Below are 14,404 nucleotides of genomic sequence, written 5' to 3' on the forward strand. Positions count from 1 at the left end.
TGCCTGCTGAATGCATCTTCCCTTTCCCTCAGCACACCTTTTATTCCCTGCACACTTCTGGGCAAGAGAGGCAAACATTCCCTGGGGAATGCCCTGACCACTGGCTGGATTTTGTTCCCACATAAATCAGAGAGTTTGGGGTTATCTCTGTGGACTTGCCAAACACCCAAATATTTTGCAAATTTGCCAGCAGATACACAATGGCTTCAGCAACCTTGATCTGTTTCTCTTATTCTCCAGCTCAGTTTTACTGTGGCAAAAGAATTCCCATCCACCTACTTACCCAGAAATAGCTGAAGTAGATAGATGAAAAAGAAGAAGATAACAACAGTGACAAGGGTATTAATAGCAGACAGAAAAGCAGACTGAGGTTTGAATAAGCATTCAGTAGTTGTATTTAGCAAGCCTAGCTTCTCCTTTATATGCTGGCTTTTGGAATCCACAGCCATGCAAAATTCATGAGTATAGTACTTCAAGCAAAAAAATACATGGTTTTTTGCCTTCTTGAATGTATTGATTTATCTGCAAAACCACCAAGACACAACACTGCACTGTCTTCTTTTAATCTCATTTACTAGAAAGAAATAATTTCTAACTAGACTGCAAATCATGCAAAATCCAACTACAAATGTAAAAAATAACAAACCTCCTAAAATTAATCTGAGAAACTGTAATACATAATAAACAAGTTGCAATTGGTTATTGTAAGCATACTCTACTTTCACTGTGCTAGACCACAAAAATGTTAATACAAGCCAGCCCATTTCCATCTGCTAACAATCACTGCTGTGTAACTACAGAGTGTTTCCAACTGCACATGAAGGGTGTTAGTGCCAAGGTGCTTGGCAAATGCAACTTCATTAATAACATTCAATTAAATTAGGTGAGCAAACTGCCATTTCTAAATGGGTTGAAATCAACTCAGAAGTACCCATAAAAACTAATGAAAGAGCAGTGATGCAGAAGTGAGGGTGGACTGATAACACAGAGAAGAATTTACGATAACCCTGATAACTTTGTCCTAACCCTTGACTCACATCTCCAGCATCTCTAGAAGATCATGTCCTTATTTTACAGCCATTTCTAGCTGAGTTAGTGTCAGAGGTTACCACTGAACCCACTAAATAGTTATAGTTATAATTGATCTGTAAAGCAAAAGAATTGATGCTACAGGTTTGACAGGCAGCAGAAAAGCTCTAATGAAGAATGCATGAATCTGGAATCTCCTCCAGTCCCATGTAATATATTGCTTCTAAAAAGAAGGAGGAAGAGAGAAAATTTCGTCAAAACATTTTAAAACAAAGTGTAAAAGCTTTATTTGGTTTTCAGAAGCAATAATCTTTCTGGAATCTTTCAGAATGCAGTATAGTTTGAAGAATAGAAAACTGATTCACAAAGGACAAGGTGAGGGCATCTCTCTGATATTCAGGCAGCAATCAACTTTTAATTCAGCTACAGCTCGAACTTTCAAAGTTGTTTTTTTTTTCCTTAAAGCAATTTGGAATGCAAAAGTAATGAAAACTACAAGATAATTAAATATTACAGATTTAACAGTGAAACCACCAAGCCTTCTTTAGTTTGCTGTAGGTGTTGGTAGCTGATCATGATCTGCCAAGAGTTCTTGATGTGTTTTTGAGGCAGTATTTGTATGTGAAAATCCAGAAGACAATATGAAGTGTAATTCATTGTTTTAGAAATTGCCTCATCATTTGAGCATTATTTTGTCACATATGAAACACTCTGTTAAAGTGGTTGTACTGCAGCTCCAGGCATTTAGAGTGAAATAATTTAGACTCTCAAAACCATCAAAGACTTTACACAGGTTTGGAGCTTTTGTCCCTGCTAGATCACTTCTAGTGGAATTCAGACACCTGTATAAATCTTAAAAACAAAAGATTGATTCTGACAATTGAATCTTGACAATTTTCAGAAGATGTTTTCTTGAAAGCAGTATTACAACCCACATACAAGCCATTTATATTAATGCAGCCCTATAAATACCCATTTTGTACTACAGCAGCCCTGGATTTTTCACAGCCATCAGAAGCAGATCAGTGTAACTGCATTACAGCACACACAGCTGCCACCTCACCTCTTCCATCACATATTCCCTGTGTGCAGCTCTAACAGACACAATTCCTCATTTTGATGACAAATTCTCACAACCCATAAGGAAACCAGAAAAGGAAATCAATCACTGTAAGCACCTGATATTCTTTTCCTTAATCAAAAATTTGTTGTTTTGCATAAGTCAATGGCTTTTAAGCAGGTAGCTATGAAAAGTACTGAGATTCAGGGGCTTCCATCTCCACAAACTCAATTTTCAAGCTGCTATTAGTAAGTTAGCACTTCCCCCCCTCATTTTATGATAAAATTAATTTCCTAAGGAGAGTAACTCCAATGATCCAATTCATTTGCATTCAGTAAATGCAGCAGAACAGCCTCCTAGTTCATGAATTTAGCCTTTATTCTATCTTAACGTTTGCAATTCTTTGTTATAATTCCCTACAGATAGTGATAAGTCTAAAATTCTCTAATGTTGCCAACACAGAATTAGAGATTATTCTCACTCAGATTTCTATGGTGATTAATTTTCAACATAATGAAGCAACTTTACCTTTAGCATGGCTTTGCCACACTAAACACCCTTTCCATGAGTTGACCTCTTTCAGAAAAAGAGGCTGCTCCTCCAGGTGAGCAGCACTCAGATTGATGTAAGACTGCAGGTTTAGATTCTCAGCTACTTGTTTAGTAACATTTTATAAAAAATAAATCAATAATAGGAATGAAATTACAAATATATGCTAAGTAACGAGCTCTGCTATAAACTAGCTCAAAAGTGATCAGGGGAAAGCTACACAAGGGTGACTGGAAATGGAGTTTTTCTCATATCAACAGCCAAGGCAAAAATTTCCTCTTTTTAATCACCATCCCTTTCTCTTTCTGGCAAATCTTTACAGCAGCACTGTACCAACAAGGGTTTGCAATGGAGCCCTTGGAAATTCCTCCTCTCAAGTCAGCAAAGGTGGGACAACAGAATTAAAGATTCAGAAAAAATTAGCGATGCATATGAACACAATCTGCAAAAATGTGTCAACTTTCTCCTAGCAGCTCACAGGGAGTTGTTTTGGGGCAGTAGGGAGGGAAAAGGGTCTCTTGCTCTTGATGGTTTGTCTGTTATAGCCTGGAAAATATTTCACTGCCACACTTCCAGTTCATTACGCTAATGCCTGAACCATGATGACACCACATGGAATAAAACAAGTTTGTCAGGAACAGTCTAATTGCTTCCCAATTTTTTTTCTGTTCTCCCACCTGCTTCATCCATTGCAGTATCCCAGATTAGCTGACTTGTTTTGATTATATGGGTTATTTTGTGGGAGGGTTGGGGGTATTTTTTACTTTAACCAAAGCAAAGAGGCTCACAGAATAACAGAAGAGTCTGGGATGGAAGAAACCTCCAAATGTCACCTGGTCCAACCTTTCACAGCACCTAGATCAGATTCTCAGCATCTTGGAAACTCCCCACAATGAGGGCTCTGCCACATCCCTGGGGAGGTTGTTCCAGTGATTGATTGCTCTCACTGTAAAAACTTCCTTTCTGGTATCAAGATTGCTTGCCTTACTCACAGAAAACATTTTGATCATTTCAGCTGAGCTACAGGGGTAAACATGACAAAAGGAACTGAAAAAAAATCATTGTATAGAGCACGAGGATTTGTATTCATATTCTTGAGATAGGAACTCTATTCTCACATTTGCAAAGCTGCCATCTAAACAAGCCTCTGTTCTTTATCCAATTCTCTGGCAGCCACAATGCTGTAAATAAAAGACAATACTTCTCATTTCTACATGTATTTTGGTTACCCTACAAGAGCTGGTTTACTCTGTTTTAATTCTGCATTTCCTTGATTGTTAATAATCTTACCACATTATCTTTTCCTAAAAGAAATGAGATTTCCACCGTGGATTAATAGTGGAACAGTTTCTCAGAGAGGCTGTGGAGCCTTGGAAGTTTTGGAGAGCTGTCTGAATGAAGTTTTGAGTGCCTTATTCTGATCTCACAGCTCTCTCTGCTCTGAGCAGGAGCTTGTGCCAGAAACCTCCGGAGGCCCTTCCAACCTGCAGTATCCTGTGAACCCATTAATTTTTAGTCACAAAATCTTTAACTCTGCAGGCTCTGTCAAGATCTTTCAGTACTAATGACTCCTAATAGCCCACAGAAAAGGAAATGTTAAAGTCTCTGCAGGCTGTTTTCACCACTGAAGTGGTGAAAAATATTACTCTGCAAGAAAATGTAACTTCACATTAAAATGAGCTGCAGGCCAATAAGAGCTCTAAGCCCAGGAGTAATGTGAGCTTCTTCAGCAAAGCAGAGAAAATCAGTTTTATGATGGATACAGAATTTAATCTCTGAGTAAACCCACCAATAAGACCTCTAGAGTTTAAGGAAGAAAAAAAATTATAAAATTAATTATTCTAATAAAAACTGTAAAAGTGCTAAATCCTGTTTCCCTATGATTAGAAGGGATTTCAGTATTAGTGGCTGACAGAGTGAATATCATGCAGGGCATCATTCAGGGGAAGTCACACGGTGTAACACAGAAGGCAACTGTCCAGGAGGTCTTTGCTGTCAGAAGTTAGGAAAATATTTTTGAGCATGAAGTATTCATTCACTTTCCAATTCTGTATCTTTACTTTTTTCTCAATTGTCTTCCATGTCTAACCACATGAGAGGAACCCTTTACTATCTCTTTGCCTCTGCTGGTACTCCTGTTTTCATTCTTCCTTCCCAAAGCCAAACACAAATTACATTCTGTGACTGCTCCTTCATTAATAACTTGGAACTTGCAACAATCTGCCCCACATTTCTTCTTGAGGAGAGGCTGTCAGCCTGTTTAAACCCTGGAACTATGGCAGCTCTCACAGCCTACTTAACACAGCCAAGTGTAAAATGCCAGTCACAGCCAGCCCAGGAATCCTCAAGTGCAGTCAAAACTGAATGTTGGAATCTAAAGGATAAGGATTTGGGGAAAAAGGTTCAAATTTGGTCACCAAAAAAATTATTTTCTGGTGGCAAATCAGTGGGATCTGCTTGATGGAGAAGATGAGAAGTACGGTAGGGAAAATCTGCTGTCACACAAGTGAGGAATAGGAGGGATTGAGCAAGAGCCACTCCTGCCATGGAAATAGAGAAATCCACTCCTTTAAATAGAGAAATCCAAATTACAATGCAGCTGTTCACTAACAGTTGCTGCTGTTCTGTAACATGGCAGTCACATTTGTCATGAGGGTGACATCCAGAACTCTGACAACTGTAACATCTGCCTCTTAAACTCATTAAAGGATTTTTCTAAAAAGAACTAGGCACTGTGACATATTATGGTAATACACAGGCAAAAGATGCAATATCAGCCTCAGTCTTGAGAGTCCTGTCAAGCTCTACTGCTAATCTAAAGCTTCCTTGTGTCCAATTAGGCAGTTATATTGGCTTCTCTGGCATCAGGTGTAGCTCCTGAAGAGGTTTAGGACACCAAACTGTACAGAATCACAGCTGTTCAGGGTATTTACACCTGCCTGGTGCTCAGTGAGGAGGGAATGGAGTCAATTTAAGACACTCTTTAAAAGGAACGAAGTGGGCTTGCTGTTCATCACACATGTTCCATAATCCACCCCCAACTGCCAGGATCCAGATCAGCATCATTACAGCTACTCTGTTTTTGTCACCATAAAAAAAAAAACAAAAAAACAAAAAAAAAAACATAAGCCCAAACTAGATTACACAATAAAGAGAATACAAGTAATAGTCCAAATGACCCCTGAAAATCAATTTTTCAATTATTGTGTTGGAAAAGTGTGCTGTGATATCACATGGTCTAACTTAAAAGACATTGAGGGGAAATGCTGGTTATGTCTGAGACTCAGATCAGCTCTGCTAGGGAACCATTTCATGCTGAAAGTGTTACAGGCCTTCTAAAACTTTTATTATCCCTTAGGATTTCAACCAGTTGCTGCAGAACAGGGCATTTACATACTTTAACATCATGCAGCTGAACTGGGGCAACATTTCCATAAATAATTTGATACCCCAGGTATGGAATATCTACCAGAAAAAGCTAACAGACATTTCTACAACTGGGGGGAGTTCAAAAACTCTTATGAATTGTTTTCTAGCTCCTAGGTCTGCACAGACTGTGCAGCTGCACTTGGAGTACACCTGCCTTACAACCACCCTCCTGGCTCCAGCACTGCTCCTCCCTTGCAGCAGATGATCAGAGACTCTGCCATTCCCCTGAACCTGGAAATTACACCCTTTTGAGAACCTCTATAATATTCATTTTTATGGTGATCATCAAATTTCAGCACAGGAAACATCATATCCCTGATTTTATGTACATGTGCCTATGTGTAAATAGTAGGCAAAACACACAAATCCTGCTTAATCAACCACCAGTCAAGTAAAAGGAAAGGCTTTCATGGGTTTTGGATCTAGCTCCAGTAAAATCATTGCCAAGTCTACAGATGCCACAGTTTTTGAAACAGATTTTAGAATATATAAATATATACATTTTCTATTTCAAATTTAATATAACTTGTATGTGCGATGATTTTTTGGGGTGTGTTTGCACAAGGCATAAATGCATTGCTGTCTGCATATGAGAAAAATTTGTGATTTCTACTTTTCTCTGAATATGGGATAATGAATTGATGGAGAAATTATGATGTTTGTTAAATCAGCCATATGAAGGACCTCTTGTACCTGGCACTTTATCTGGATGTAGAATTTTGGCCAAATATCTCAGAAGAAAGAATTATTTAGAAATTTTCAGTGTGGTTAAGAAGAAACTATACCTCTCCTTCTATGAAGCAGATATCCAAGCACAGGTGAACACTCCCTTTGAAAACTCTTTATTGTGCCTCATTCTGTGGGAGAGAATTTTCACATTCTGTGAAAATGTGGTGTGAGGCCAAACCACTGGGTGCTGAGAACCACACATGAGCTGCAGAGGTGGGCTCTGAGCTCCATGCATTTGACATTTTTCCAGATCACTTAGGTATTCCATTCACTCATCACAAAAGAGCTTTGCCTCCAGCCACAGAGGTTTGCCCTGAACTGTGGGTAGGTGTGGATTTTGCCATCTGTGCTTCGAGTCTCTTTCGTGTGCATGGTATAGATAAAATTATCTTCAGTTTTTCAATGTGACTGATATGTTGGGTCTGAACCCAGAGGATTATTTTCATTCAACACTACCTAAATAGACAGTGCTCATTTAGCTGGGTTAACCAGTACAGCAGAGCAAACCCTCACATGAAAATTTAAATACAATAGAAATACTGAAAATTTGGGTGGTTTTATTCAATTCTGTGAACCAAGTGAGAATATGCCCTGGAACCATCTAGATCAATATGCTTTCTTTTAGAATCAGAGGAAGAGAGAAGAGCCAGACCTAACTTTGCAGTATGGCAGTCATAAAAGGTGGCTTCTAATTCTTTCAAGCTTTGAGTGCAAAAGTGGGATACATCACAATCCCCATATTCCCATATTCCCATATGCCTAATTGAAATGCACATATATTCAGTATAACTTCTGCAAGACTCCTCATGACCAGAGATACCAGGGCAAATATTCCCAAGTGGTGTCATCTGAACATGAGCAAGAGAGAAAAAAGGGTTACAATTACTTTGGAAGGAGAGGCTCTCTCTCTCTCTTAGGGTCTCATCACATTTTCTCATGTGATTTCTCACATAATTTCTGATGAGGAGCAATCAAAGATCTTTCTTGGAGACTGCTTTTAGCTAAAGCTAAAAAAGAAATTCTTGGATTAAGCTGTTATAGTTGTGTTCTTCTGAATGTCAAAACAGGTGAGAACACCAGTTCTTCCTCCCCATAATTTAGGAATCCATTAAGAAGCAAATCCCCAGACCAGGCATTCTTCAGGGGGCAAATGGGCTCAGCATCCTGAAGTTATCAAATCCGCAGCCACAGCTCAGGTGTGGAGATGAAAGTTAAGGTACAGGCACACAGCAAAGCATTTAGGTAATGCCTAATTGCAAAATGATTCTTCTCTTCTGGCAAAAAGCTTTCTCAGAAGCAGGTGGAGCTATGACAGATATCTGCACCCCTATCTACCACACTGTAGATTTTAATTCCTGTAATTTTGGTATTAGTGCTCATGTTTCAGACAACAGCTCCACCAACAGAAAAAAAGAAAGGACATATCTGCATTCATTATGTATTATGTCATGGCAACATAGAGCACCACAAGTGTGTTTAAAATGATTAGTCCATGATATAATTTAATTTTCTTATTAGGTAATTTAGGAATGCATAGCCAGAGTCTGAAATACATAATCAAAGAACCCAAGCAAACAAACAAATAAACAAAACCACAACACCAAAACAGTGAAAGAAATGTAAGAAATATGTTTTCTGCTCTTGCCATAATCCAGAATGTTCATTATGAGTCAGGATTCCTATTTACTCTGGCACTGGGTTAAGAGAGATGTTGACAGACTGGTTCCTGGGAAACACAGAATTTAACTTGATACCATCAACAAAATAATATATAGCAAACACCAGCTGCAACTGTCAAGAATCACGGTTTTAAATATGCTGTACAGAGTTGGCTTTTGCAATAAAAAACCCAGTAGCCAAAAATCCCAGAATGGATCCCAGAGGCATAGGCAGATACTGGGTCCTTGTACTGCATTGTACAGAAAAGCAAGATCTTTCAACCAACTGTACTGAAAGAGCTCTGGTTTTTGAAGCTTTCCCACAGGGCTGTGGACATGTAGTTTGTTATTCTGTTTTTCCAATCTGTCCTTTTTTGGTGGTATTTCTCACTTTCTTCTCAGACACAGTTCCTGCACCCCAGCCAAGTCCTGCATTCCTGAATTTAACAGAAGCTAAAAGCTGCCCCTGGCTGTATAGCCAGTGACTAGTTCAACATCTCATGAGACATTTTTCCAGTCTTCTATTAAGAAATTTCTTCTACAGCTATTGACTGAGTTTATTTAAGCACGTGAAAAATCACTGCTGCCAAACCAGTGTCAATAAAGTTCTTCTTCAGCAGATTTATATTTGCTTCAGCTACCAAGTTGCTAAGGGTTTACTAAAGGGCAGAATATTCAAGGCATTTGTAAACTGGTTATGGAGAGCAGCCAGGAGGGCCACTGACATTTCTTTGCACATCTTAAATGCCTCAGTCAATTTCAGTTGCAAATTTTCATCTTTAGTGGAAATTTCAAATTATTTCTCCAGTTATTTCAGCACTTTTTTCTTTCTTTAATTCCTTGATCATTGCTTTCTGATGACTTGTTCAGCACCTTTACATTTCCTGCATGTTAATTTACAACCTAGCAGATCACACTGAGCAGATCAAGTGCTCATGAACTATGCATGTACTCTGACTCTCTTCCCAGATATCTGTAGTCCTTCCCAACTCCTGCATTGCCTCAAAACCTACAATTCTTTCAAGGACTCTTGCAAAAAACATCAAATATTCATCCCACTCCCACATACTCTTTCATTAATGAGCCAGCTAGGCAGAGCCAAGCAGTGTCTCAATCTTGCAGTGGTTTAATTCCTGATCTTGGTGAATGTTTTAGCCTTGGCTTTTATTTCATGTGGGCACCAATGACATATCCAGGAGCAGTCTGAGCTGCATCAGAAGGGTGACAGAGCTCTAGAAGAGGCAGTAAAGGACTCTGGAGCAAAAGGAGTTTTCTCATCAATGCTCCCAGTGAAAGCAGAGATTTGAGATGGCTGAATCTGGAGAATCAACAAATGGTTACAGGGCTGGTGCCCCTGCCAGGGGTTCAGCCTCTTCTGAGCTGTGTGCTGTGGTTGACACCCTGGAGGGAAGGGATGAACCAAAGGGATGCACTCTGAAAAAGAACCGTCTCATCTCACCCCAGAAAACAAGAGAAATCAAATGATCTAATAAAAATGAAACACATTAAGCAGAGTTAAGCTCAGCAGGACGCATTTGCATGATGGTTTCAGCACTCCAGTTGCCCTGAAGTCAAATGGAAATGCATTGGTTCCTCTGAGCAGAACTTGGCACAGCAAGCACTTCTGTACCCTTGGGAGTGCCAGCCCATCAATGCTGCAGTTCCAACTGCCATATGGCCACAGCTTAGGCAAGACTACGCATTTCTTTCACTTCTTAGCATTTTATTCTCAGTATTTAATTCACAGCACATCATGAGTCAGGCTGTATTCTCTGTGCCTTCTCCTGGGGGTGTGTTTTTCAGTCTATCTTTATGTTCTCTCTCAATGACGTCCAAGAGCTGGGCCTGACTCTAGCGCTGCCTTCCCATGAGAGGCTTTGCACTGATTTTAACAGATTTTGGATCAATCTCTTGCTGTCAAGTTTATGAAAGAGGAGGTTTTATAAATTTGCAAAACACAATTAATTGTCAATTCCACTTGGCTTTTGCCAAGGAGAGAAGGGTTTTTTCAGATCTGTTAGGATACACAGAGAAGTGTCATATCTAAATCAATAAGAGAGACCTATAAATAAAGAACTAAACTGAAGCTACTCTGGCACACCTTATTTTGGTAACCAGACCCCTGCACTAAGGCAGAATATGGCCAAGCACACAAAAACAGGAATAAACACACAGCACAACCTAAGCACCCACACAAATTTGCACCACACCACATTTGTCCAGGAGTCTGAGGGAGGAGGCCCACAGAAAACAGGGATGGTGACAGACCAGGTGGAGTTAGAGGCACATATGATGCAAAGATTGATTATTCATAAGCTGAGCAAGCAGCCAGCAGGCATCATTGCAACATTCTCCCAGTGTCAAGGAGGAAAAATAATTACGTGCAGTGTTTCAAGCTAAAGATTGATTAAACACAACAGGAAATTAGAAATGTGCCATCCTCAAAAATCTGACACAGTAAGAGTTGCCTTAAGCAGCACAACCATCTCACCATCTCTCTGGAAACACAGCTCTGGAAACAGGGATAACCAGGCTGATATCCAGTGATTCATATTCCCAGCACATGGGAACATTCTTTCACTTGATACTGAACTCATAATGAAACCCTAACTGTCTTCAACTAATAGGCATGGCAAGTAATTCACTGACTTAATTCAGTCTTATTAAAGCAGAGGGATTATATGAAAGAAAATTAAAAATGAGCATAACAAAACAGGAAAATATGTTTACTAGTTTGCCTGTTCACTTTACTGGCTTAGCCACAGGGATATGTTGAGTCTTCTTTTGTGTATTGTATTCTTTTAAATACTTTACAAGGTTCACTTGAAAAAGCCCAACAGAAGATTTCAAAAATATGTTAATTGAATGTTGACAGGAATCTCTGTGGACACCCACAAAAGCAAGATGCTAAGAAAATGTCTGTTAAAATCTCCAAATCTGTTCAGGAAGACTAATTTTAATCACATTTTTCTGAAATTATTTTTATGAATCAATGCCACATCAGTCTTTTATGGCCTTTTATTCCAAACTGTTCTGTATGGAGCCCTGCCAGAAAGGAACTCACAGCCCTGGCAAGCTGTTGCATGAGCCTGAGCTAAGGCATGTAAAAATACTGCTTACTTTTCCTTAGTTTTTAGAAAAAAATTGTGAAGATGTGATAGAGAACCTCCAGTCTGGCTTTTTGCTGTTGGTTTTCTGTGTGGCTTTTTTTTTCTTTACTTTACCAGTTATGCAACGTTTGGTTTCATCAAGCTGCCCTTTGTTCAAAGGACATCATTTGAGGTGTTTCAGCACAGAATCTACCTTACTCCCCTTTATTGTAAAATTGCAGTCCATTCCAGGGGACACTTGAACTATTTTCCAGCCAGATGGGATGCTGCCAGAAATGGCAGTACAGGAAAAAACCAAAACCAGGCAAATGTACTGCAATTCTCCACCTAGATGCCCAAAATTCGAGTAGGAATTTTAAATCTTCTTTATGCACTAGTTGGAAAAATTCTTGATTCAATCTTCACCTGATCCTCTCAGCTACCATATGAATCATCCATAGAAATGCTGCACAATGATGCAGAACACAATTCCCACTGTGATCAATACTGGGCTGCATATGTAAAGACTTCCCCCCCCCCATAGGATATATACATCAAACATTTATTATGGAAAAAATTTGCTTGCAAAGTAAGCATAAAGAAGACATGCATCACTGCTATACTCTTACTTTGAAAAACATTTAAGTGATTTATATTCAAACTTGTTGAGAGAAGTACAAATATAATACAAGCATCAATTTCAAAAACCATACTCTAGTATTAACAATTCAGTAAGATGCGAAATGAAAGATTTACAAATCTGTTACAGATTGCAAATACAGTTCACTTGATACAGGTGCCGCAAGGGAAAACAAATTGCAAAGGCCTAACCACTGCAATGTTGGCTAAAAAGAAGCTGAAAATCCCAACCACAGGGAGGTTTGCCTGAGGAGGGCCTGCGTGTTTGGGAGCGAGCAGCGAGCTGGCAGAAGGAAAGAACACTTGCTGACAGGACAAAATGCTTTTGTCAAAGCTCTGGAATGTGCAGCCTCCCAGCCTGACACCAGAAGCTCTGCAGGCCCCTGGCAGAGGCAGAAAAAGTGAAGTTTACTCACATGTACTCCCTGTGTGCAGAGTGCACCGCGGCCGCGTTGCTGTAGCGCCACAGAACTATCGCTGATGACAAAACGTCCAGGGTGGCATCAAACTGCAAGAGAGACAGAGCAAATTGTCCTGTGGGCCATTCAGTGTGCCCTGCACTAAGAACAAAGCATTTGCCATCCTGCTGCACAGGCACAAAGCAGCTTCAAATAAATCACTTTAATGAAAGCACAATTTATGTTTATTGAATTGACGTTCACGTTTTCGCCATGTATTATTGCACAGTAGCACACCTCAGAGCTCAGAAAGTCAATCAAAGGATTTTAAAAAATTGAATTTTTAATCTATCACCTGTGAAGAAGTTAAGAAAAAACAAACATCACAGTCTGCCACCGTAGCACTCCAAGAGTTAAAATACTAATATGATCCTAGTGCAAAGACTGTAAAGAAGTTAAGTGTAGAAAAATGCCTGCAGTCACTAATTTCCTGCAAGAACTTTTGTTTCCAACCAAGAAAATATTAACTTTTTCTCCAAAATCCCACCCAGATTTCATCCTACATGAATTTATTATTCTGTATCATCAGCAAAATTGCCATGTTTGTATTCCCAATTAATGCAGATGTGGTGTCAGGAATACTGAAAACCAGGCTTGTACCCCTGTAAGAACTTTCACTCCCAAGTCAAACTTCCTACAGAGTCAATCTGACCTTCAGAATTGAAAGCTAAAGATAAATTATTTGATATGAGTCATTGCTTGTCATTAGGAATTTTTTGCTCTGCCACGAATCTGAAAAGTCATGGCAAGGACTGGAGAGGAAAGCTGACATCCCAAAGTCAGGAGCAGTCCTTCCATCAGCTCCAATGGGAACAGTTCAGACAGGAAATTCAGAATTTGGTTCAAGTTCAACAACATTTTTAGTTGAGTGATTTTGTATAAGAAAATCATATCTGTTGGGTAACATCTATAAACTATAAGGTATAAGCATGGGTTTTAACTCCAGGATGGGACTTAATGGGCAGAAACTGAAAAATTATAATTAGAGGATTTTTGCCACCCTTTTCAATTCTTGACTTTAACAATATGTTTTCTAATCCATTATTGACTTTGCACGCCTTTCCATGAACTTACCATAAGGAAAAATGCAGTATTTCATGTTCAGAAAAGGCCCTTGGAAAAGAAAAAAAGAGCAGATAATATTTCAATTGCATCTCTACTTACAGCAAATCCAAAGGATGATGCACTGTATCTCATTACGGAGACAGCTGAAGGAAAGAAAATATTATTTAGAATCACTTTAAACTTTCTTTGTTTTTTTTTTTTATTTTTCTTTTTCTGTTGTTCAAGAGCTACAAAACCAGTTTTAACACATGGATTTACTTTCACCCAGTTCCCACTAGAACAACCTGACCCAACACTTACAAAATGCCTACAAAAAGACTTTGTGCCACAGGAAATGGTCAGAACACTGAGATTTCTTCCAAAACTGTAATGGGGGAGATTGAGCAGCATTCAGAAAGTCTGCCCATGAAACAAGCTGTGTTTGAGACGCAGATTTTAACAAAAACATTTTGAAACCACAGTATCAAACTCTCAGAAAACTTAACACATCTCAAAATGCTCCTTGCTCCAGCCAGGAGTTTCAGAACACCTGAACTGGATGACAGAAAAAACTACCCAGGCCCATTGAGACTTCTTGAGTGCCATTTTTTGGCAAAAAGCCCAAGGGTAACTCACACAGCCTCAAGAAATGCTTCAGATCCCATAATTGCATGACTTCCAATGCAAAAATGTCAGGAGGAAAACTTTTGAGCAGCCCTG

The 14,404-nt window shown here is 39.2% G+C and overlaps 1 protein-coding gene across 1 annotated transcript in view; it reads right to left on the reverse strand.

The window, feature by feature from the left end:
• The window catches only part of TMEM163 (transmembrane protein 163), an 87,526-nt gene that overhangs the window by 21,733 nt on the left and 51,389 nt on the right, over positions 1-14,404 (reverse strand). The window contains exons 3-4 of the mRNA XM_058027842.1: positions 13,805-13,848; positions 12,599-12,690 (exon numbers count right to left, since the gene is read on the reverse strand). Coding sequence (XP_057883825.1) covers positions 12,599-12,690; positions 13,805-13,848 — 136 coding nt within the window. The remainder of the gene's footprint in view (positions 1-12,598; positions 12,691-13,804; positions 13,849-14,404) is intronic.

The sequence above is a fragment of the Melospiza georgiana genome, chromosome 7 (genome assembly GCF_028018845.1).
Source record: "Melospiza georgiana isolate bMelGeo1 chromosome 7, bMelGeo1.pri, whole genome shotgun sequence".
Classification (NCBI taxonomy): Eukaryota; Metazoa; Chordata; class Aves; order Passeriformes; family Passerellidae; genus Melospiza; species Melospiza georgiana.